Source organism: Petromyzon marinus, chromosome 35, assembly GCF_048934315.1.
Source record: "Petromyzon marinus isolate PM22_M1 ecotype Great Lakes invasive population chromosome 35, UKy_Petmar_22M1.pri1.0, whole genome shotgun sequence".
Lineage (NCBI taxonomy): Eukaryota > Metazoa > Chordata > Hyperoartia > Petromyzontiformes > Petromyzontidae > Petromyzon > Petromyzon marinus.
The window spans coordinates 10,850,082-10,875,630 of record NC_133701.1 but is presented as its reverse complement, the minus strand read 5'-3'; the positions used below and the strand labels follow the sequence as shown (position 1 = coordinate 10,875,630).

Below are 25,549 nucleotides of genomic sequence, written 5' to 3'. Positions count from 1 at the left end.
GGTAGAAGAGTGCTTTTACTTCAGAATGTAGGCGAGACACGAGTTTAATCCCTACCCCCCACCCACGCGTAAAGTACAATTTTCTTGCCAGGAAACGGAGCTGTTAAGAACTCACTAATAGAAGTGGAAACATGCGAGTCGAAAATGTGCCAACTGGACCGCAGGAGTGTGAATTTCAGCTGCAAAAGGAAAGGTGGCGGTATATTCCAGGCGGGATTGGGCGAGGCGGCGGTGGCGGCGGTGGTGGCGGCGGTGGTAACGCTGTTGGCCGTGTTGCATTGGATAAGATCTTTGACGTTTAAAATAAATATGTCCAAGCCCAGTTTATTAAAGTTTATTTTCTGGCAGTGCAGTCTCGTAAAGGTGAATTACGTTCTGTGTGTGTGTGTGTACCCGTGTGTGTAACCGTGTGTGTCTGTGTGTGGGTGCGGTACTGCAACGATTAGTGTGCTGTGCTATGAACCCGGCCACCTGTGTTCGATTGCCGCACACAGTCAACACCAGTGACACTTATCTGAAGCGGCCCTGGGCCTCCCCTAGGTCGACTCAGCCTCAATTGAGTACCCGGTGCGGTGCGTAAACATCGCAACTTGGGAGACAAAGCCAGCCGGGCGTTGTGCTGGCCACCCACCTCATCGTGTGCCGTGCCGACCTTCATAGGTGCTTGCGAACAGAATTTGCCCCAACAGTCTTTTAAGGCTGTATAGGAAATCTTTGTTGTTTTTGCTGCGTTATGATTCTGATCATTCCAGGTATAATTCCCGCCCCTGAAATGCATAAATTTGCATCCGGTATTTCAACCGGTCTTGGACCTCTGCTAGGTCACCTCAGCCTCAAATGAGCACTTGGTGTAATGCGTGAACATTATCATTTGGTAAAAAGTGGATGGGCATTGTTGTGGGCGCATCACCCCCTCGTGTGTCATGCTGGGCATTATCGATGCTCGCTAGCAGCACTTACCCTCGATGTCTATGGGAGGTCTTTGTCTATTCATGCGTGTGTCTTATATAATGCATGTGTTTGTTGCGTTAACTGTGCATATATATTCATAATACGTTGTTGGCAGGGAATCGAAACCAGCTCTACTCTAGTTTTGCACTCTCAATTTTTTAACCAAACCCCGCGCTGACCAGAGTGGTGAAGTATGGCCAAATAACCCCCACGACATGAACGGCATGGGGAGACCCTCATCCAGCAGTGGATTGTCAAGGGGACTGTATATGCGCACATGTTTATAGGTGCGTACTATAGGTGTCTTTGTGTGCTTAATTTGTTTATCGTGTTGCGTGTGATATACATTTTATTTCTAACAATTAAAATAGCAATGTTTAGTTTGTATATCGCGCAGTCGTTGATGCGAGTTGCATCTCTCGATATATGCGCATCCAAAGACGAGCTGGAAGGCAGCAAGCCGCGTGGCGGGCTGGCGCTACCAACAATTGCCCAAGCTCTGCCGTCCTCGCTATATAGCAAGGCGTTATCAGTCGCTTGATGAGAGTTTACATGGGGAAGGACACCGCAGCATCCTGGGAAAACCCACGCATTCGAGGGGCCAACATTCTATCCCGTAGAGCGGGGACGGATGACCATCGATCCGCACTTTGCCGCACTTCCTTCTCTCGGCGAGACAGGAATAGGGGCACCTCGTCCAACACCCACGGCAAATGAGTTTCGTAACATCTGTGTGTGATCTGCCAACCCTCGCTTTGTCGTCCGTGTTAAGTGCGTGCAGGTGCAAGCAATGACCCAGGAGGCACGACAAGGCCTCCTTCGTGTGCTCGTGGCCAGATACATAACGCACACCCGTGCCAACGGCTGCGACTAGAAAGCATTGGTAGTTTTGAGAATCCCCGGACACTGCATCCTAAACACGGGGCGATCCATTTGCGGATACTCTGACTGATGTCGAATAAAGACCCCCCCCCCCCCTCTTACTCTCTGAGCAAAGAGGCCACTGAAATATTGTGAAAGCGATGGCTGCCGTGTCTTGCAGTGTAATGGCAACGGATGGAAGGGCGGTTTGGGAGAGTCACGGATTTGAATGGATGGGTGGATGTGGAGGGTCGCGGTTTTGCATAGATGCATGGATGGGGAGGGTCACGAATTTGTCCGTGAGCGCGCACGTACGGGAACGTGCATGTGCGATGTAATAGATCGATACAATCGTACACATCACCGATCAGAAATATTCCCGCCCCCATATATGGTCACTGTGGATCGTTAATCGAGACTAATCGTATCGATTAGTCTAATCGTATCGATTCCAACTCAGTCGTTCCATAATAAACAAACATAAAAACTACCGGGTTCACCGTGATTTTACCAGGCTCATCGTAATTTGGGGATTATTTGCCGTGTCGATTCATTGCAAATCGATCCGTGTATCGAGCAATTATATGAGCACCCCCCTTAATTATATTGGCTTAATATCAGCAAGATCGGTGACTCAGTCATGGTGCCGCTTCCTTTGTACCGTGGAGCCGAGGAAGATCGCATCGCAAGTCTCCGTGATGCGGCCGTGGCGATGAACGTGACGGGAAATCACGGAGTGGGCTCTGCGAGAAGCAGGGAGAAGGTGTGCCGTGCACAGGGCATCCTACAGGACGCCGCGGTGGCCTTTGAGCGCCAACGCTCTGGGAAAGGCGACGGAGGCAGTGGACAGCCGGCAAAAAAAACGATCGACTGATGGGAATGGAGGAGAAGGAGGTGGTGGTGGGCTCTCGAGCGGAGAGGAATGCGGAAGAATCATCAGCAGCAGATGGGATCCGATTATGGTGGTGGTGATGATGGCAATTGGCAAAGAGTGGAGGACTGCTGCTCCTGCTGGAAGCTTGTGGACGGAGCCAGCGGCCTCCGTAAAGAGGCAGGACTTTAGAAGGAGATTCACCAATGGGTGAAGCTGTACAGTTCATCCCCAGCGCGTGCCGTCACGGTGACGCTCATGCTCACCTACTCACTCGGCAACTTTCTGATCTTAGTGGATGATGCCTACAGAGGGGTGGGGCGTGGTGATTCCGATTGTTGTTGTTGATGTCATTGTTGTCCCCATGACAGGCGGGATAACGGTGGAGTCTACAGAGGGTGGGGGGGGGGGGTCTATTCCTGGGCGATTCCATCACCAAGTGGCACGGCCCAGAGGGGTGCTTTACGCTGAGCTATCAAAATAACCACCACCACCACCTCCTATGTGCCCGATGGTACATCCCGAAGCACAACCTGTCTAGGTGAAATTATTTGTGCAGGAGTCGTGGTGCTGTACCATTTGTTTGTGGGTGGGAATCCACTTTTAGCGTTTGTGGTTATAAATGTCGAATGGAACGGTAATGTAGTTACTGTAATAACAGCTTTACAGAAGAGTTATGGGAAGCTGCATAACTGATGATGTTGTGGCTGTATCATCATCAGTCATCATCAGTGATATCATTCTCAAGATCAATGTCACATTTCTCCAGCACCTTTAACTTGCTTTCTAACATTACACATGTGGATACACGTCCATACGTCTATTGCATGCGCTACACATATTAACGACACAATGCCATGCACAATTGCATTGCATTATTATAATTTTCAGTGCACACACACACAAAGATCCCCCACATAGTCTACACGGGCCGTTGGGGCTTAGTGCTGTTAGCGACCCCCTATGAATGACAAAACGACGCATGGGAGGACGGGTGGCCAGCACCATGCCCGGCCACCTTTATCTCCCCTGTGCTGATATTGTACCAGGTACAGTACTCAATTAAGGCCGAGTCGACCGAGGGAAGGCCCTGGACCGGTTCAGACGCTCGTCTCCGAAGTTAGCCGTGGAGGGGAGTAGAACTCGTGTCGCCGGGATCATACCGCAGTGCGCTAACCACTGCACCACCGCTCCCCACAGTGCACCTAACTGCAACAACAACCGCCATTTGCCACTCAGTGGCGGTGACAGTCACCACGGCGCTTGTGCCAGGCTACGTGCACCTTGAGGCCACGTGAAGTGTCTAACGCCCGCTGGCAGGACGTCATGGGACAGACCCAGGCGCCATGGGTTGGCTGACTGAGATCACTGGCCGATGCCTAAGTGCACGCGCACAAGCACTGGAACGTTGTGTCCATATCTAACGCGCGCGTGCGTGTCTCTGTCTGTAACGTAGCGGCATGACGTCACGCGAGATTGGGCTGAGGGGGAGGGGGCTGATAACGTCAGAGTTGCTGGGGAGGTCATCAACGTCACGCCAGATCGGGGTTGTGACGTCACGCTGCACGTGTGAGGTGGAGGGCGGGAGTGATGACGTCGAGAGACGCGGGAGCTGTGAGGACTAGGTGTTGATGACGTCAGAGACGCTGGGGAGGTGTTGGGTGAAGGGTCGACGTCCCACTACATCGGGGTTGTGAGGAGAGGGGCGTTGACGTCACGCCGCTTGGGCGAGGCGGAGGGCGAGCGGAGCGATGACGTCGAGAGACGCTGGGGTGGTGAAGCGGTGTCGTCATCAGTTCATGAAGTCGTCAATCTCCGTGTACGCATTCGCAATTGGCGGGATGCTGCCGGTCATTAACAACGCTACGGCAAACACATCGCGGCGTGCAATTGCATCGCATCGCAATCTACTGCCGTCACGCCGTGAGCGGCGCACGCGCGCGGATGCCCGGCCGCCCTCACCTTGATGGTCTTGGTCTGCAGACGGAGGCCGTTGAGGGTGTTGATGGCCTTCTCCGCGTCCTTGGGGTCCACGTAATTCACGAAGCCGTAGCCCAGGCTCTGCCCTGAAGGGGTAGAGAGGAAGGGTGGGTGGAGGTGGGTGGGGGAATTAGCAGCTCCACGCATAGCCACCCCGCCCAGCAGACAATCCCACATCAGAATAACGACAACACACAGACACACACACACACACCGGCCCGTTTTCTGCAAAGCAACATCAAACCGAGACACGATCACCCACCACGTGAACACGTGGCTGGTTTGGCTGCGTTGGGTGGTGAAGGGTGCACAGCTGCGATTGAAATCAATTTGTGACCGAAACAGAAATTGATTTATGCGCCCGAATATTGGTCGCTGAAAGGCCACGAATGGAATCGACCAATTTTGACTCCCTCGCAAATTGGTAGCTGGTTTATTTGGCCCTCAAAGAGTTATGTTGGGCACCAACAGTAAAGTCTGGACATCAGTCCAAACGATTAACTTCATATTCTTGGTTCGTTCGGTAAAGTCACCACGTAGAAGGGAAACAATAACATAATAAAAATATAAAACATAAAATATTAAACATAATATGAAAAATATAAAACTCACATTTTTATTGTTTTACATTTTTGTTATTTTATTGTTTCCCTTCTACGTGACTTTACCGAAAGAACCACTAAATATGAATCCCTGCAGTCACGAAAGCTTTAAATCAAAAGACTAACCCCATGTTTAGTTTCGACCAACAAATGAATGCAGATTTCACTGTCTTACTGCAATAGGCAAAGAACAACTTATAATTATTAATTAGAGGGAGGTCTCAGAGTACCTGCTCATACACGAGAGACCCCGATTCACTCACACTCTGTGGCTCGGACGTTCGCTACACACACGGCACAGGAAGCGAGGGGTCAAATCCCCCGACACGTAACTATTGCCCAGTGCAAGAAATTAGTCCAAAAAATATAGTGTCGTAATATAGTGTTAATAATATATTGTTAATACTAATATGTTATTTCATAATATAGTGTTAATAATGTTATAATAATATAGAGTTTTATAACATTAAGTGTTAATAATAATATGGTGTTAATAATATAGTGTTAATAATATAGTGTTAATAATAATATAGCGTTAATAATAATAATATAGTCTTCTATCTGACCTGGATGCTGCCGATGATGAGTGAATCATTTACCGTCCAGTGCTGTACTTTAATAAAAGTATACATTTGTATGCATTTCATATCCACTCTTAAATTTGATATATTACATTCGTATAGGCGAACTCCAACTTAGGCGAATCCACGCTTACGCGGGGGAACGTGGAACCTAAGCCCCGCCGCGTGCTCTGAGACCTGACTGTATTATGTTCTTAGAATTTGCCCGAGTAAAGATTCATTTTTGAAAAACATTCATCTTAAATATATAAAGAATTGCCACAACAAACGGAAAACAAGTCGCCGGATGAGTTCCCGCGATGAACGAGCCTCCTTTGTACGTTGAAAATCAGAATCAATTGTACATGAATGCAACATAAGTATATATATATATATAGCTACACATTACGATTTCACAACGAGCAAGATTGACTTGTAACCTCTCGCTGCCATTACACTCGCATTTAATAAACTCGAATGCACGTCCTTGAGATGCAGGTGCATTCAGATGTCAGAGCACGTACACGCTGAATCGTATCGACGTTCACAAAACAAAAAAAGTGACCTCTGAACGTTGGGGGGGGGACGGGGGGGGACCGTTCAGAGTCGGCCCAGGGCCCTTGGGCGTGTGCGGCCACGTGGTGGGGGTGGTGGGGGAGGGAGAGGGGAGGAGAGAGGGGGTTCACCAAAATCCAAGTCTTATTTTGCCTCGTGAATCTGCGAAGGAGGTGTTTGGGAGGGCGCAGAATGTTGACGCCACCTTTCGATGACGCGGGGGAGGACGGGGTGGAATAATAATAATAATTTCAGATACTTGTGCAGGTAGCTAGGGAGTAGTGAGGTAGCTAGCTAGGTTGGCAAGTAGGGAAGTGGATACATTTTTATATTTTCGATAGAGAGACGAGCTATGTTTTGTTGCTGGGTCGACTAGTGGATAGGAAGGTATGTACAGTATGCATGTTGAACTTATTTCGCACCGCACGTAGCCAATCGTGCTAATCGGATGTGCGGGGGGGGGGGGGTGGACAACCAAAGGTAGACAAGTCAGCTACAGCGGTAGATTATATCCAGGTGGGTCGTCGGGTTGTTGAACCAACGAGCAAATGTGGGCTGGCAAACGGGTTACGTCTGATCGCATGAAGAAGCGCAGAGAGATACGCACGCTTGGAATTACACTGAGAAGCTGAGAAGAGACTTGAGAACGCACGCGTGGCAATGACACCTTTCAAAATGTTGAGAAGAGTGAGCAGGGCTTGGGCGGGACGACGCGTCACGGCTAGAAGACGGACGACGATGCCCGATTGTCGAGAATAAATAACGGAGTGGCAGCCGAGGAACGGAAGGCGTCCGAGGTGTCACGTCTACCGAGGAGATGGAGCGACGGAATCATCCCATGCGCAAGTACTGGGTGGATCGTTACATCGCAGGATCGTGCGAGAGGAGGCCTTCATCCAACAGAGGATTGATCATGGCTGATGATGATGTCAGTAATGGGTAGGCTGGTTAACTGATAGGTTAAAAAGAAGGTAGATAGGTGGATGGGTAGGCGGGTAGGCAGATAGATAGGAAGACCTCAGTGGAAAATGAAATTATAGATAAAGCCACAAAAGTACAGGATATTCTGCGGACATGTGTTTGCTTAAATTGATACAAATCTGGCATGTGGGGAATATCTATTCCATATATTACAGGCACAATAAAACCCCAGCATGCAAATGTTGAAATTGCTCGCAACAAACTTGCAATAAATAAATAAATTTCCACGCCGTTGCCATGGTTACCCAGGTGTTCCTTTGCAAAAGAGAATAATGAATCTCGGCGGGCTTCCATCTGGCTAAATAAAGCGGCGGTGAATTACATTAGCAGTTGTATTATGGGCTAAACGCACCTTTGCAACAAAAATAAAGAGTTCTGGGTTGGCTAAATCTGGAGGATCCGACTTTGCTCCACTCAGTGCAAATTGGGGTTCAGTGGCGATCGCCGCTTAAGTCAGGTAAACACTTCGCCTGCCTTACTCGCTGGCCGCAAATGGCTACGGCGCTTTTACTCACAATCTGAAAAGTTCCAAGTGCTAGAGCCAGCTCTCCGGGGCGAGGGTAAACTCAGCCACATTACTCATCTTGGGTTAATGCAATTGGTGCAACTTACGGAATAAATTTGACGGTCTCCGTTCAACGAAATCTTTTTTTTTATTAAATCAGGTAAGGCCCACTGAGCCGTTTCAGAAGCCAGCTGGCTATCACAAATGATATCTCAGCGAAGTGGCTTATCATCACGTGGACATGTATAGCAGCAAAATACTCTCAAACTGGAGAACCTGCAGAAAAATCCACGCGACCACCGGGAGAACATGCAAACTGCAAATATACAGCAGGCGTCAGTGGTCGGGATCGAACCCACGAGCTCCTGTATCCCAGGCGAGGTAATTAACATCTCGCCACCGTGGCGCCCTGTTATATGTACAGACTGGACCATGCCACAGGAATGTGGGATTTTCATTACTCGGCTCTGAGCAGGGAGATGAGCGCTGCCCAATGGTGCGAGTGAGTAGTAAAGAATACGTGTAAATATTGTGGCATCGGATCATAACTGCATCTCAAAACGTGGATTAGCAAACCGATACAAGCTATTGACAATCACAGGGACGGGCTGCCATTAGGGCATCCCCCTAGGCAAAAAATAGAATAAAAACGTCTGCACTCTGAGACGTTTTGTTGTGGTTTATGGTGTAATATAGTATACTTATTACGTATTAAAACGCTGTACAGAAGCAGTGGGCATGCTTATTTAATAGAGAGGGAGAGAGAGGTGGGTAGGCAGAGTCAGAGGGAAGGAAGGCACTGGGGCAGGGAGTCATGAGCATAGATGGTTAGGGGAAAGGGGCGATGTTGCTGCTGCTGCTGCTGTGTAATCCCAATCTAGAAATCTGATTTTTTTAATGATCAAATTTAGTAAATTTGGACAATGACGCTGCAGGCGCACATGGCCTACCATTTGCAGAATGACGTCACGGTTTCTTCAGGGTCCACTCTGAAGCCGACGGAGCGTGGTATTTAACGGGTAATGCGCTCGCGGTGTTAACCAGGTCGGCCTCCTGGCTCGAACCGCGGATCTCTGCGACGAGTGGCAAGCGCCCTGCCGCCACCACGACGTTCGTCTTCAGCGTGAACACGCTTGGGCCGTCGACCTACGGTTTCTGGTTCTGGACTCATCGTTCAAGTCAAAGTGTGTCCGCTGCTCAACTAAGCACGGCTTAGTGTGGGGCGAAACCAGAACAACGCAAGAAAACCGACATTCCAGTGGCGGGAACTCCTCGTAACGAAATAGATACGCACGGATATAACGCAGCAGCCTACTTGCTGTACTGCCCCCACCGGCACCCTGCAATCCGCGCTGCGTTTCACCACCGCACGCCGCAGGTCGCTTCTTCCCTAGCACCGCTCCGCTTTTGGAGATTCCCTGCCGCCAACCGTCCTCTCTTTCCCAAGCTCTGCAATCCAAACGCGCGAACTCCACAGTCTTTGGCGACGTCGACAGCCGCCACCCCCAACCCCACCCCCCCCCCCCCCCCAAGCCGTTCTTGTGGCAGGCCGCTCGACGTTTTTTTGGGGGGCCTGCGGCCGAGCTTGTGGACACGTGGCGCCAGGGGCGATCGCCGTGGCACTGTTCAGGCGGCACGTACGCGGCAGAGTTCCGAGACACCGTCCGCGTGACTCTCAGCGCCCGGTTTTTTTTCTCTTTCCCCGACAGCTCTTCTCGAGTTTCTGAAAGCACGGCGGTCCAACGGGGAGGTGTGAGAGGGGGGGGGGGCGGGTGGAGCTGCGGCCGTGTCTCACGTCCGTTGAGGACCCAAATATAATCAAATAATCCCTCCCTCCTTATTCCCCTGCCCGCCAAGGCCTGCCAAGCAAGACCATCTGACTAAGCTGTTGGCAGAGAAGTAATAAAACGTGACAAGCTTCACTGCCTTTAAGAAATTACTTTTTTTTTACTACTTCTTGCAGTTGGCCATCACCATCACCATCTATTTTATTATTATTATTATTCCGTCCGCCAAGCTTTTGTCACGTGCCCACGCACACACCAGACAAAGATCGCCCGTATAGCCTGAACGGACTTTTGGGGCAAGTGCTGTGAGCGAGTAGCACCTAACGGCACACGAAGGGGGTAGGTGGCAGCGCCACGCCGGACCGCCTTTGTCTCCCCCCATGGAGAAGTTAACAACTCCTCGCGCATTTGAGGCTGAGTCGACCTAAGGGAAGCTCCAGGACCCGACTTCAGATAATCGTCACCGGTGTTGGCCGTGAGCTGGAATCGAACTCTGATTGCAGAGGTTGATAGCGCAGGGCGCGCTAACCGCTACGCTACTAATACACTACCGTGCGCAGACACGCACGCGAGCGCGTCCAACTAATAACGCCCGTACTATTCGATACCTGATTTACAATCCCCGTCGCCAGATTCCACCACTCTGTGCTGCACCTCCGATCGTTCCGTTCTCGTTCCGTTCTCGCTTCATTTCTGGCCACGGCCAGCACCATCCGCCAGGACGTGTTGGCTTTTATCCGTTCGGGAGACATCGTCGCCGTCTCTCTCTCGCCACTAAAACAAAGTGCAGCGCGCAAGGCGATACGCCCCCCTCTTTTTACCGTAAGCCAAAGATGGAAATGCAACATTGCCCATGGCAGTGACCGGTATCTCCATTCAAACAAAAGCCCATCAGTTGAGATCTCACAAGCACTTGTAAATAAGTACTCGTGTACTTATTTAATCGCCCCTGGATGAATGATTGGTTTGAGCCAACACCCTGATGTGGAATCGATTTTGGGACTTTCAAACTGTGAGTCGTGAGTTCTCACCACCACTGCCGCTGCCACCGCTGCCGCCACACCTCCGCGCGGTCGCAGGGAAGTGGTTTCTTTCTGGCCACCGCGTTTGCAGGTAACCAGCGCAGCTCACCGCTCGAACCAAGGAAGCTCTCCAGTCATCTAAGAGGCAATCGATGACTCCACCGATTATCGATTCCGTTGCTCGACTGAACGGACGGCGCGTTTGGCTGTTTGTAAGCCAAAAAAAGAAAAGACGAGAGATGCAGACGAGACAGGAGAGAGAGAGCGAGCAAGCGAGCTGTCCGCGGAATGAGAGATGTCGACACAATGTGGTAAGGGGAGAGCAGAGAGCTGCAGACGAGATAGAGGTCAGAGAGATTATCCACGAGAGGTTTTTTTTTTTTGGGATAAATCGCGTAGATGTAAATGTGTCGTTAAACCCGCCACCACCCGATTACAGCCAATTAGTAAGGTTTGTCACGTAAACAGAACGTGCCAATTCGTTACTAGTTCAGCACACCAGTGTGTCGGAGAGTATTTACAATTATTATGGATAATATTTGTCGCGAAAAGCCTAAGGTGTTAAACTGAGAGAGATTAATTAGCCTTTTACATTAATTTCGATTTTCTTTTTTTGGCTGGTTCGGTAGGACCTGAATCCGAGCTGATATTTCATTGAATCTCCCGGGGGGGGGGGAAAGGGGGTGGGGAATTGCTGCGCTACTTGGGGCACCTCAACTTTAGCTTGATTTTATTATGCCTAGCCCCCCCCCCACCGCCCCCCCCCCTTCACTGCCGCCCCACCCCCCCGTTGGGAGTGATTCGGCGAGGCGAGGAGTGGGAGAGCCATTTGGCGCTGCCGCTGCTGCTACCCGCGCCACTCAACGATGAAATTAAGAGACTTCACGCACCAGCCCGAACACCCACGCTCCACCGCCTTCATTTTACGTTTGACTTTTATGATTTTTTTCTTCCCCCCCCCCCCCCCCCCCATTCATTGCATTATTTCATTATTTTCTTCTTCCGCGCAAGCCCTTTTATAGCCGGCTTGGCGCGTGTTTTTTTTGTTCGAGTACGTTTCGGATATATATATTTTTATGCCCGGCCCCTTTGATGCTGCGGCATGCGTGTTGTCGACGCGCTACTTGGGGTGAGAGCGTGCATGCCTGCAAATGTACCCTCTTGGAGGCAAGTCTGTAAATGGAATGTGCACACATTAGTTACGAATCATAATTTTAGAAAGGCCTCTGTCAATCCACTGCCGGACGTAGGCCTGCTACCCACACACAGTGTTGATCGTGGGCATTGTTTGACCATCCTTCACTACACTGGTCAGTGACGGAGCCAAGGACTGATTCAGATATCACTCACCGTTGATAGAGTGAAATCTGAATCGCGTGGCCCTGGCCAGGCATCGTTTAAAGAGGTTTATCGCGGTTCAAAGTGCAGTGCACAAACTACGATGCTACGTACGGTGTGAAAGAAGTTCAACATGCATACGCACACTACACGTCCTCAGATTCGTTATACTTGTATTATATTTGCCCCTTATGTGTTAGCACATATGATCTGGCCAGGCGGTGCAGTGTTATTCTGATAAATTTGAAATACTGGTTAGGGGTCAACGCGGCCCATCATACCTCAGTGGTTTCATAACGTGAGTGCCACTTTATAAAGGAAGTCTACAGCAGTCTTCACGTGGTTAAACTTGCCCCCGTCCAGGGAAATGTGGAGCTGCCACCACCGACAGAGAGCGGAACTCCCGGTTGCGCAATTATGAGTAAGAATGTTGTTTTCCCACCCATCATCATCATCAACATCAGCGTCATAATCACCATCATCACCATCATCACCTCACCATCACCACCATCATCACCATCATGACTATCATCACCATCATCACCATCACCACCATCACCACCATCATCACCATCACCACCATCATCACCATCATCACCATCACCACCATCACCACCATCATCACCATCACCACCATCATCACCATCATCACCATCATCGCCATCACCACCATCACCATCATCATCACCATCACCACCATCATCACCATCATCACCATCACCACCACCAACACTGCTATCGTCACCATCACCATCTCACCAACACCAACACTGATATCGACACCATCACCACCATTACCAACACCACCAACACCGCTATCGACACCATCACCACCATCACCAACACCACCAACACCGCTATCGTCACAATCATCACCATCACCACCTCACCATCATCACCATCATCACCACCACCAACACCGCTATTGTCACCATCACCACCTCACCACCACCAACACCGATATCGTCACCATCTCCCCAGAGTCGATGGGCAATATGAGTCCCGCCTGCTGGTGAAACTACACAAACATAATTATATACATATTCTTGGTTCTTTCGGTAAAGTCACGTAGAAGGGAAACAATGAAATAATAAAAATATAAAACAATACAATTCTCACGACGTTTCGACTGCAACACAAGCAATCATCATCAGGTGTGAAAACCACAGCAAGAAATTTTGAAAAAAGTGGCGGGTTGTTTTTTTAACTTTAGCACCACGGAGAGCAATTTGGCAGTTATTCAGATGGACGAGTCCATCTATGTTCGGAAAAGAGGAGGGGGGAGACGAAAAGAATGGATGCGGTCTGAAAGCCACCGTAAACGTGAACAATCAATTAAGACCCGAAATGGTTTATCAAATCCTTCCAATGATTGCTAAACCAGAATCCATCTTCTCGGCTGAAATTGTCTCTGTGTTTGTATATGTGGATAGCTTCATGAACGAATCTCTCATGGTAGCCAGATGGCTTGCAGAGAACCTCTGTCTTGGAGAAGTCAATGTCATGTGAGCCTACTGAATAACTGCCAAATCGCTCTCCGTGGTGCTAACGTTAAAAAACGCCACTTTTTTCAAATTTTCTTCCTGTGGTCTTCACTCCTGATGATGATTGCTTGTGTTGCAGTCGAAACGTCGTGAGAATTTTATTGTTTTATATTTTTGTTATTTTATTGTTTCGCTTCTATGTGACTTTAGCGAAAGAACCAAGAATATGAATCCCTGCAGTCACGAAAGCTTTAAATTAAAATATAATTATATACCATAGACTGAGATATAAATTTTCCACTGATTTGGAATTCTACACGGGTTGCTAAGATATGTGTTACAGTGAAGCATCGGTTTCTCAACAAATTACACCACCGCTCTCCGCAAACCAACAGTTGCTGTTTTTTCGAGAGACACGTGCCCTACCGTAGGAAAGTGGAATTTTCACCCACTGCCTTAGGACTCTGACTCACTCCCGTTTTCACTCCCCAAAGCAACACTTAAATGACTCTTTGGTTCTTTCGGTGAAGTCACGTGGGTAGAAATCAAATCAAATAAAACAAATCACCACGTTTTGATCGCAACACAAGCGGTCGTCATAGCAACGCCTGATGACGACCGCTTGATCGAAACGTCGTGATTTGTTTCGTTTAATTTTATTTCTACCTACGTGACTTTACCGAAATAACCAAAGGGTATGGATTCCTGCAGTCATGAAAGCTTCAAAACACTCAAATTGACAACTGGGTGAAGTGACCTGAGAGTGGTGGCTTTAAGGGAGCTCTCTGGTCTTGGGCCCACAGTGCGGTACAACTCCCGAGGACAGACGAGTCACCCGGGGTGACGGTGGTGATATCGTGGGACCCTTTTTTGCCAGCATCAAAGTATGAAAAATTAGAGTTGGTTTTACCCGTGATGTAGCTGTTTAACCCGAACTATAAATGCTCTGATACGTGGCGTTCTCTGGTCTGACACTGGTGATACGAGGCCATTAAGAAGTGCGTCTCCCGTGTAGGCAAATCAGTTTCAAAGACAATGCACATATTGTCGGATCATGTTTGTCTGTACGTTTATCCACACGTACGTGTGGTTAATGCGGACTTAACTCCTTGCAAAAGGTGTTTGAACATCCTAACACCGCCTGTTGTATCGCCAGATAGGGTGAAACGTCTTCTCATTTTTGCAGACAGTGGTTTCCCAGAACAGGTCAGTGGGGTTGGCCCTCGGTAATCTTAGCGTCACAATTACCACCCAGGCCCCTCCCCCATCGACTCTTGCAATGTTACCCAAGTGGCAACTCTGGAAATAAAAATTAAAAAAAACCCCGCGTCGCCACAGCACGCTGGCGCCAGCGACGACGAGCGGGACCCCGACGGGGCCTCGGCCGTTTGTGAGACAAAGGGCAGGGGTTGAACTGGCGAACGCGACGCTCGCGACGCTCGCGACACGCTGCAAAGTCGGGCTGCGCGACGCGCGACGGGGGCCAGTGCGTGTGCGTGCGCGCACAACGCAAATACGCTCTCTCCACGTGTAAATCCCGGATGCTTGGGGTAGGGGGGGGGGGGTGATCGCAGCGCGATGAAGCAAGCAAAAAAAATAAACACGCAACCGCTTGCGAGTGTGTCCTCGTTGGCGCGACAATCAGCTGCCTATTTCCATATAAATTGGCTGTGGGAAAAATTGGGGGTCCCATTTATTTGTATAGTTAGCTCTCCAGGACGCGTGCTAATCACCGAACAAGCCTCCCCAAGAATAACCGCGGAAAGTGGTGAAATTGGAATTTCGAAGTGCTTATTATTTTTTAAAACCACCTTTCGGTTTTGTGGGCAGCTTAAGCAGATCTATATGCATTTATTTACTTACTTTAATCAGGCTATTCATAGCGCTCACTTCCGTGGATAATCCTAATGAAGGCGGCTAACGTTGCCGCATTGTAATTGCAGCCCGACGCGTTGAGTGACCGCCGTTTGAGCCGAGGCTGCGCTGCCCGGCGCTGCGGATCGAGCGAGGGACCGGCACTTGGGTTCAATCCCCTGCCCTTGGTCCACCCAGATCATCGTCCATCCAGGGTCATGAAAAAAAAACGCACATGGCTTTGTTGGAAGTCAACATGCATCACTTTATAGTTTATACCGGGCCCTGCCAAAGGAATGTAGAATTTCCACTCATGGGCTCAGTGCCCCTGATCGAGATGAACACCATTTTGGCCAATATTTTATTTAAATTCAGCCATTCATGACAAGGCTGAGTGAGACTCGTCAAACTCGCAACTCAAGAACCTGATTTTGTCTCTTACGACACAAAAAACAAGTTAGCTTATGCGTGATAGAGAATATGAATATTCTTCAGAAGGTAACGGAAGTAAGACTCGGATGGTTTAGGCACATGTTGAGAAGGTGTGAAGGCGTCGAATTGAGAGGAGCCATGGAAATGCCACCCGCGGCAGGGGAGAAGGACGGGAGGGAGACCGAGAGTGAGGTGGGAGGACGCGGCAGAACGAGATCTGAGGGCGGAGGATTTGATTTGACACGACACGTGGGACTTCTGGCTTAAAACAAGATGCAAGTCAAGGGGCCGCTGTGTATTTCTCCGGTGCTCTTTTTGCTCATGTATCGTGAAAGTGCATGCGCGCTCTACGGGGGTCTCTGAGTAACTCAATGGCTCCGTACGTAACGGGAGTGGTACGCGACTAGACAAGTGGCGCAGGATAGAAGCGCATGGAGGGATAAATCTGTGCAGTCGCCCTCCACCCCCCCCTCGCTCCCCAGTGCAAGAGTGGCGCTTCTGGCTTGGACGAAGCGCTCAGTGGTACCGGCAGAGCGCTCCAGCACGGCCAACCGCGGGCGACCTTTCCAGGGCAAAAAAAAAAAAAATCTGGAAAATAACAAACCACCTGTGATCTTGTCCCGAATCAGCTTGCACGACTCGATCTCGCCGATGCTCCCGAACAGGCTCTTCATCTCCTCCTGGGTCATGGTCTGCGGCAGGTAGTTGACGATGAGGTTGGTCTTGCTGTCCTCCATGGAGGAGCCGGCGGCCTGCAGCGAGGGCCCCAGCAGCGGGCAGCCGGCGCCGCCGCCCCCCCCGCCCCCGCCGCCGGAGTTGGGCCCAACGTTCGCCGGGCCGCCGCACACCGATCCGTTTGCCAGGTGGGTCTCCATGGCCGCCAGTACCTGCTGGTGAGAAAAGCACGGCACATTAGAAGCCCCCTCCCAGGCACGCGTGCGAGAGAGAGGGGGGGGGGGGGGGAGATGCGCGTCCGTTCGCTGCCCGATTGTCGGGAGAAACGCGGAAGCCGCCGTTGCGGCACAACGACAGCTCGGCCTGCGCCCTGGCGCAGAGGAAAATTACGGCGGTGGCCCACCTTTGGTGGCGGGGCAATTGTGGTGATGTCGTACCGATTATGGTGATGATGTTGTGACGATTATGGTGATGTTGTACCGATTATGGTGATGATGTTTTACCGATTATGGTGACGATGTACCAATTATGGTGATGATGTTTTACCGATTATAGTGATGTTGTGACGATTATGGTGACGATGTACCAATTCGAATAATTCACGTCTGCAAATGACGATGGATCTCATCACATAAGAAAAAAAGCGAGCAATCGATTACGATTCGTATTATTTTCAGTCGTGCCGTTCAGTCATCGGCTACCATCGATCGCGTGTGGCGTCACAGCCCTCGCGCGATGCCACCATGATGCCACTCCGAGACCACTGGTGGCGGACTTTGGCGATACCTTTCAAGTCTTTCTCATTCACAAAGCATCCAGCTGGTATGCGGTAGCCAAGGACAGCAGAGCCTGCGCGTGCGCCAACAGGATTTGAGCTGTGCTACGGTGTCCAGTCCATTTCTAAGAGAGGCAGCAAATGCTCACCGTGATCAATTGTCAACGCGAAGCTTCCATTCACTTCCCCTGCGATCGATCAGTCTCGTGCGATCGCCATTCACTTTTTATTGAAATCGCTCGCAATTACGTCCGCTCCGCTGATTGCATGCAGATCAATTCCCAAAGTGATTGCCCATTGAGATCATTTCGCCGAGATCAATGCCCGTCCAGTCGATGGAGGGGGGGGGGGCATTGTATCAGTTTCAATCGCAATGTCGCTCATCGCCAATGCTCATTGCACACTTGCACGCACGCACGCGCAACACGGTGAGTGACTAGTAATGTAACGAACGCAGCCGCCCAGATTCATGGACGCGCTCAATGTTCAACGGGCTTGACTTGAGCCCTACGCACGTCCGTGGCCTTGTGCTTTTATGAGAACCTCAAGTGGCCGGGTGGTAGAGGCAACGGTGGACTCAGCATTGACCGCTCATTCAGGGAGACACTCTCACGCGTGCACGTAAGGAGTATTGAGGAGTTGAACAGGCGGGTTTCAACATCGTTTGCACTGAGACGCTATTAAAGCCACGTGCAAAATCTTGCAAATGCCAATTTTCTACCCTCGTCTCCGAAGGGAGAAGTTCCGCTAATGCGCGGGGTCGGCCACTCTGGTTTTACTTCACGGTGCGCCTCTGTCTATACCGTGCCTCATTATATAGACATACACGCGCAACCCACAAACTTAAACTGAGACCCATACACTCACATTGATATGTAAAATATATAAAAATACAAATATCCCCCATATAGCCTTAACAGACTGCAAGCACCTATGAAGACCGGAATGGTATACGTGGGAGTGGGTGACCAGCACCATGCCACGCTGCCTTTGTCTCCCTAGTGGCGATGTTTACACAGTGTACCAGGTACTAATTTGAGGCTGAGTCAAGCAAGGAGAGGCCTAGGGCCGGTTCAGATATTCGTCACTGGTGTTGGCCATGAGCGGGAATCGAACTTGGTTTGCCGGGTTCATAGCGCAATGCGCTAACGGCTGCAATAGAGACCCATACACTCACATAGATCCACATAGACACTCGAAAAACTCACGTGGTTGGCTACGTAAGTCGGTGCCACCTAGAGTGGCAAATGCTGCCAGTCACCACCATGGCCAGTGAGTGCCAGTGTCAGCCGAACGCAAGAACTGAGTTTTTGTTCACACGTGACGATGCCGGACGCATTCTCCAGCGAAACGTCGTGCAGGTTTTGTCAAAGTCTCGGTCGCTTTCCAACATTCAATTGGCGTTACTTGCCCACGTGACGAACTTGATTTGATTGGCTCTGCCGCTGGGTGGTGGAAGGTTATAGTAAAACAACAACAAACACTGACATAATGCCTCTAACGATGTAACCCAAAAGAAACGAATTATACATCTTGAAAATTCTGTGTTCATTGTATTGGAAATTGGCAAAACAACGCATTTTGTTTTCTACAAATGTTTTTTTATTGTAATAATATCGTAATATTGAGTTTTATATCTCGCGTAGTCGTTGATGCCAATTGCACATCACGATCGCTGAGGCACCACAGACGAGCAGGAAGGCAGCAGCCAGGCAGCGATGAGCTGGCGCCAATAATTGCCAAAGTTCTGCAGTCCTCTATATATCAAGATGTGTTTTAGCCAAATAACGAGTGTTATGTTACATGTGTTTCTCAGTGTTATGAAACTTTCTATTCGATTCCATTCTTGCGTATGATGGCAATATGTTCAGGAGCTTGATGCACTGCCTATCGACTAACATTGCCCATAGTTTAACATCGCCCATAGATTAACATCGCCCATAGACTATCTCGTCTTGTGAATGGCAGCAATGTGTTCCGGAGCTAAATATCTAATGTCGAGGTCTGCTGCTAACCATGACGAGAGGGCATCAGGAGAGAAAGAGTTCGCGGAGTCCTCCTCCTCTTCCTCCTCCGTTGAAGCAGCACAGACCACAGTGGTTTACTACATGGTCCATAGTCTGGGTTTCATGGCCACAATCGTACTGCTATGGCTGGTGTCTTTAATTTCCCATTCATCACGCCTGGGAAGGTCCTTCATCCTGCCATAGATATATTATGGTGGTCACGGATGATGATGATGATGATTACGATGATGCTAATGAAATCATGATTGCCGCGTTTCCTTGGGCACGATGCCCCGACGTTTGGCTCCTGCGTGCTGTGACCGTCAGGAACGATTCACAACAGCTCCTGAAGACACTCCCAGCGCGTCCAGAGAAACGTCGGACGTCGTGGCTAACGGCACACAGGTCCGAGCCGGAAACGCATTGGAGAGCTCCCAAAGTCGATCCATTGGAAGGCTGTCGACTCGCTTGGCGGCATTGTTGGCCATCCATTTTTGCGTTACGTGCGAAATAAAATCAAGAGCGTTTCTCGACAATGAGAAACATTGTTTGGTGATGCTGATTAACGAACAACAACGCAGCACATGCTTCTATAACACTGTGGTCTTAAAAAGAAAAACATGTATATATGCAAAAGGCCAATAACCATTGCCCAAGACGTCACCTATTCTATTATATATTTGTTGTCTTTTAAGGCCACGGTGTTATTGACAAATGCGTCGCGTTTTTTTTTGGTCCACGATGTTCACCGTCAAATATAAGGTTGAAGATCATATGAACGTCTCTTTTCTCCGTGGGCATGCACCTTGGCCCACAAACAAATCGGAGCTCAGTCGCATTGTAAAGATTTGCCAAGGGGAGTGCAGCGGGAATTAATTTAGACGTTACTCAACAAACAACAAGAAAATCCACAACTTAGTAGATATTCACCGTTCATGGCATTTAAAACCGACACAGGTCACGAAGCTGAAAGTTTCCCTAATGGATTTTTCTTTATTTGATTAAAATGTCTGCGGGGCTTTGGTGTGAAGTTTTACAATGCGTGTTAAGCTGGAATTCAAATTATTGACTTAATTTCCGGAACGATTATGTCACGTTGCTGAGAAATAGCCCTACAGGCAATCACAGCCGGTACCCACAGGACCAGGACTGGCAATAGATGGATGCAGCATAACCGTTTTGACAATGATATTAATTAAACTATCATGGAATATCAATTCGCTGCCAATAGGTTTGCACTGCCTAACGAATTATGCGATTGCAATGATGTTGTACTTTAGGAGTTATTATTTTGGAATGCAATGTACTTTTAAATTCAATATAAAAATATATATTTCACCTGGATAATCCCTTGAGATGGAACATGTTTCCAGGGTGCTGATTGAGACACACACGTAATAACGCGTACGCAAACATTCGAAATCTATGACTTACGCAGTTTTTCAAATAACACTCACAGCCGGTCACACGCGTCAATGAACACGTTCACCACTCACAGCCGGTCACAGGCGTAAATGAACACGTACATCACCCACAGCCGTTCACACACGTCAATGAACACGTTCACCACTCACAGCCGTTCACACACGTCAATGAACACGTTCACCACTCACAGCCGGTCACACACGTCAATGAACACGTACATCACCCACAGCCGGTCACACACGTCAATGAACACGTTCACCACTCACAGCCGGTCACACACGTCAATGAACACGTTCACCACTCACAGCCGGTCACACACGTCAATGAACACGTTCACCACTCACAGCCGGTCACACACGTCAATGAACACGTACAGCACTAAGAAGGTGCGCACCCGGGGGTTCACGTGAGACTTTTTGTTTTCTTGCTGGAAAACATGTGCGCGATTGTTGCAACGAGCTGGTTTTAATTGGGATAATTAAACAACTTGAGACTTGACGGTGCACTTTAGCGGCTCGACAGTGTGCACATTGGCACTGCTCAAGGGAAGGTGGCGCTGTGTGGTTTACAGACATTAAGAATGCCCCCCCAACCCCCCTCGTACCCTCCCCCTCTTTACCATCCCACTGTCATGTTAGTTATCTCCCCCCCCCCACAAACTCCCCCCACCCCCCCATATAAATGTTCACTTCTCTGCTAGAAGTGCCTCCTCCCGCACCTGTGTGGGGAAGTGTGCCAAAGCCACCCCCTCTTCACCCAAGCCCGGCCACGGCGTCAATTTCCGGATTTTGTTCGCGGATTTTTTGCCACCACCACCCCCACCCTACCCCACCTTGTTGTTCTGTGATCGGTGCTCTGTACCGAGCTCGTGTTGCGTTGAAAATAAAGCAATAACAACACCGCGAAGTGATAATTGTAGAGCGGCAGTGTAAACTATATATATAAAAAAATATTTTACCAGGTAAGGCCCACTTAGCTATGTATCTCTTTGTCAGTAGCGACCTGGCGATCACAAATGATAGCGCAACGAAGTGGCCTATCACGTGGATATTTATAGCAGCCAAATAGCCGTTCAATTCTAAATGTGGAGGGAAACATCAGAGGGCCCGGAAAATAAATCTAAGGCAAGGTAGTTAAGGTCTCGCCGCCGTGTCGCTCAGCCGAAGGGAGGGAGACGCGTCTGAGAAATACGTCCACGGAGAGAGACGGATTAATTAGAGTTCGCTCCGTCTCTCAGCGTTATCGAATTTCACGATCCGCAACGCAACCGTCGCGAGCATCACTCGCGATGTCATGAGCGCGACCGGCCGCCGGCACCATGAAAAAAGTTGATAATCACCTTACACGCTCGTCACGTCTCATTTCACACAGATTCGGGAAACTCGAGAGAGATCCATGAATAGAACAACTGTGAAATCGCTAGGAGGAAGAATTTATTTAAAAAAACGTTCATAAGTAAACGCATCTTGTAAATTAAACAAAAAACCGCGATGTGTCAACACGCGGACGGACGGATGAACGTACGTATGTTAAACTTCTTTCGCACCGTACGTCGCCAAACTAGGTAATCGGAGGTGCGGGTGAAGGACAACAAACTGAACACAAAAAGCAGTTCTAAAGAAACGAGTTGTCAATCTGCATTTAAAAGTGTCTTCCTAATATCGGAAGGAAGAGCGTTCCAGACGGCCGCAGAAGCACATTGAAAGCGCCGCGCGATGCGGTGACCCACCGTCTTTGTTCGATGGCGAGCCAAAAGCCGCTGCTGCTGCTGCTGCTGCCGCTGCTGCGAGGATGAGCGGAGTACGCGCGATGGTTTACGCTCCCTGACGAGATCAGCGAGGTCTCGCGATTCATTTGTGGCGATCGATTTCTGTTCATTTGTGGACGTGCGAGCGTCACCCCCGCGGCAGACTGAGCGAGTACGATCGTCGCTACGATCGTCGCTACGCCCCGAGCTAACACGGGGGATGCTACTCTCACACCCCCTCCCCTCACCGTCTCACTCCCCGAGCCGTGCACATGGACAGCTCCTGCTCGTCACTCCACTGCCGGAGGGGCGGCCTCCATCACGCCTGGGCCATACTTCCCCACGGCGGTCACAGCGAGGGTTGGTGAAGCTCGCCGGAGCGTGGATGATGTGGACGAGTGCGGCCACGACGGTTCGTTTTGCTGCCCCGCGCTACGCTGCCCTGAATCGAAATATTTATTTGTACTGGAGAAATCCGATGAGCTATAAAGCCCTTTTTTTCTTTGTTTCCAGATGTCCAGCCCCGCTGCATCGGCCCCGCAGCCGCCCACGGCGACCCGCTTGGGGGAGCACGGCGGGCTCCCACACCCACCGAGCGCCGTCCACGCTCGACCCCGCTTAGCTTCCGAACCCTGGCGAGACCGGGCGCATTCGGGACGATATTCCGGCACAAGGCGCCTTTAGCGGCCGCGGCGTAACGGTGAGCGCCACTTGGGCTTGCGATTCCAGAGGTCCCGGTTCGATCCCACACCCCGGGGCGGGGGATAAAACGATGGGGGCGAGATTCTGGAATTTCCCCCCCGCCCCGTCCTGCCACCCTACCTCTACCCCCACCGCCACCGCCTCTATCAACCCAGCGGCGTTACTGAATTGGCCACGGTCGATTTGGCAGGTCGCGTGTGGTAGTGGTGGTGGGGTAAAGTGTGGGTAGGCACACCTCTGGAGTTCGCTCGAGCGGAGGCGCTTCCACCGCCACTGGTGGGATCAGGCCATTGCAGGGCTGCACCTTTCACCGGTTTTTTTTCTATGTTGCACAAGAAAATGGCGCGGAAATTGTCGTGCCAATAATTTCGTGGCTTCCGACTGTGGCGTTTAAGTGTCCCCTAATATTGCCTCCTCCACCACCTCCTCTGCCTCCTCCTCCTCTCGCGAAAAGAATCATCACCGTCTTGTTGGTGAAACCGAGTTACAGCGTCAACCGAGTTGTGTGGCTTCTCGTCTTGGCTGTCGACGGAAGCGAGCCTCAGCGGTTGGCGCAGCTGGAAGGGAGGCAGGCGAGTGGTACAGCTGTGCGGTCTTCTCACCCCCACCGTGCACCCCCCTCCACCCCCATCTTTTTTTTCACCCTAACATGAGTAATAGCTCCTTCATCCCGTGTGATCTTTGTGCCGGTTTGTGCGACTTCCCCCTTTTGTCAAAGCCATTAATTCCACGAGAAATATCCTCTTAGTGTGCACTTCAATTCATCTCAGTGACCGCCTTATTCATGGCCACGCCGCACTTGACTCCCGACTTCAATTAGAGGCGACCGCGTGTGTGTGTGTGGCTTCCCTTTGCTCTGTGGATGGCGACTGTGAGCGTCTCTGTCTCTGTGCATGCCTTGAAAGGTGCTCGCGAACAGAACTTGCCCCAAACGTCTGGTAAGGCTCTACGGGGGATCTTTGTCTTTGTGTGTTTATAGGCGCGCTAGCGGGAAGTGTTGTAGCGGATTAGTACGCTGCGCAACGAACCCGGTGACCCGAGTTCGAATCCCACTGTATATTAACCGGTCCTGAGCCTACCCCTAGGTCAACCCAGCCGCTCAACGAGTACCTGATACGTTGTGTAAGCATCGCCACTAGGGAGACAAAGGCGTCCGGGCGTGATGCTTACCATCCAACCCCGCTCGTGTGCCGTGCCGGCCTTCATAGGTGCTCGCTAACAGCACTTGCCCCAACGGTGAGTTAAGGCTCTACGGGAGAGGACCTTTACCTTTGCCGTGTGGGGCTCTCAACGGTAAATTAACGCCACCGCCGTACAAACAACATCCCAGCATCCTCGGCTCGATGCCTGCCCATGCGCGCCCTTTGGGTAATTGGTGCCCACGTCCTCACCTGATGCCGGCCCCGAGATTGACTCCGTTGGTGAGTAAGCGAGCGGCGGGCTCTGTCCGTGCGTTGGGTGCGGGCGGGCGAGGAGACAAATGCGTTGGGGCATCGAAACCCCCCCCCCCCAACACCACCCGCACCATCCCCGCGTGCTGTCGTCAGCCTAATTAGGTGCTCGCTAACAGCACCTGCCCGCTACATTGTGCACGTGCGTGGCTAGCCCCCTTGTCTCGGCGGGTACAACGAGGGCGACACCGCGGTCTCCCGGTGATTTGTGCGCGTCCCTAAAATATGGCAACTCCGGATAATGGACTGCCGCAGCACACACACACGCACGCACACGCACGCACACACGCACGCGCACACACGCGCACACACGCACACACGCACACACGCACACACGCACACACGCACACACGCACACACGCATAGACAAAGATCCCCGTACAGCCTAATGTTAGACTGTCGGGGCAAGTGCTATGAAGGCCGGCACGGCACACGAGGGGGTGGGTGGCCAGCACAACGCCCGTCCACCTTTGTCTCCCCAGTGGCGATGTTTTACACTCCAGACCAGGTACTCATTTGTGGCTGAGTCGACCTCCGGGAGGCCCAGGACCGGTTCAGATAAACGTCACTGATGGTGGCCGTGAGCGGGAATCGAACTCGGGGCGCTAGGTTCGTAGTGCAGTGCCCTAACCGCTGCACTATCGCTCCCCACAGCACACGAACGCATGCATGCGTGAACTTTATCGTTGATAATATAATCCGAACACGGTGCGACCACAGATTTTCGTTTACCAACGTTCGGTGAACGTGTTTGACGCACACTGCACAAAAGGGCCCTGAGCCGGTGGTGGAAATTCCATGTTCCTATGGCAGGGGCCAGGCTATACATCTAACCGACGATGTGTCGGTTTGTAGGAATGTCAACAATTATGCCAATTGTCGGAAATAAAGAATGTCTTACATCAGCGAGCAATTGGGTTCCGCTTCTAGATGTTGAAATTGCTTCAGGGCCACACGTAAGCAGAGGCTTTGATGAATGACATCG

General features: G+C 50.5%; 1 protein-coding gene across 7 annotated transcripts in view; it reads right to left on the bottom strand.

The window, feature by feature from the left end:
* Positions 1–25,549, bottom strand: part of ELAVL4 (ELAV like RNA binding protein 4) — a 194,591-nt gene that overhangs the window by 59,090 nt on the left and 109,952 nt on the right. For 3 of the 7 annotated variants that reach the window (XM_032966257.2, XM_032966254.2, XM_032966260.2), the window contains exons 2-3: positions 16,388–16,673; positions 4,646–4,749 (exon numbers count right to left, since the gene is read on the bottom strand). In XM_032966257.2, coding sequence (XP_032822148.1) covers positions 4,646–4,749; positions 16,388–16,673 — 390 coding nt within the window. The remainder of the gene's footprint in view (positions 1–4,645; positions 4,750–16,387; positions 16,674–25,549) is intronic. The other 4 variants (XM_032966258.2, XM_032966256.2, XM_032966255.2 and 1 more) reach the window with 2 other exon arrangements.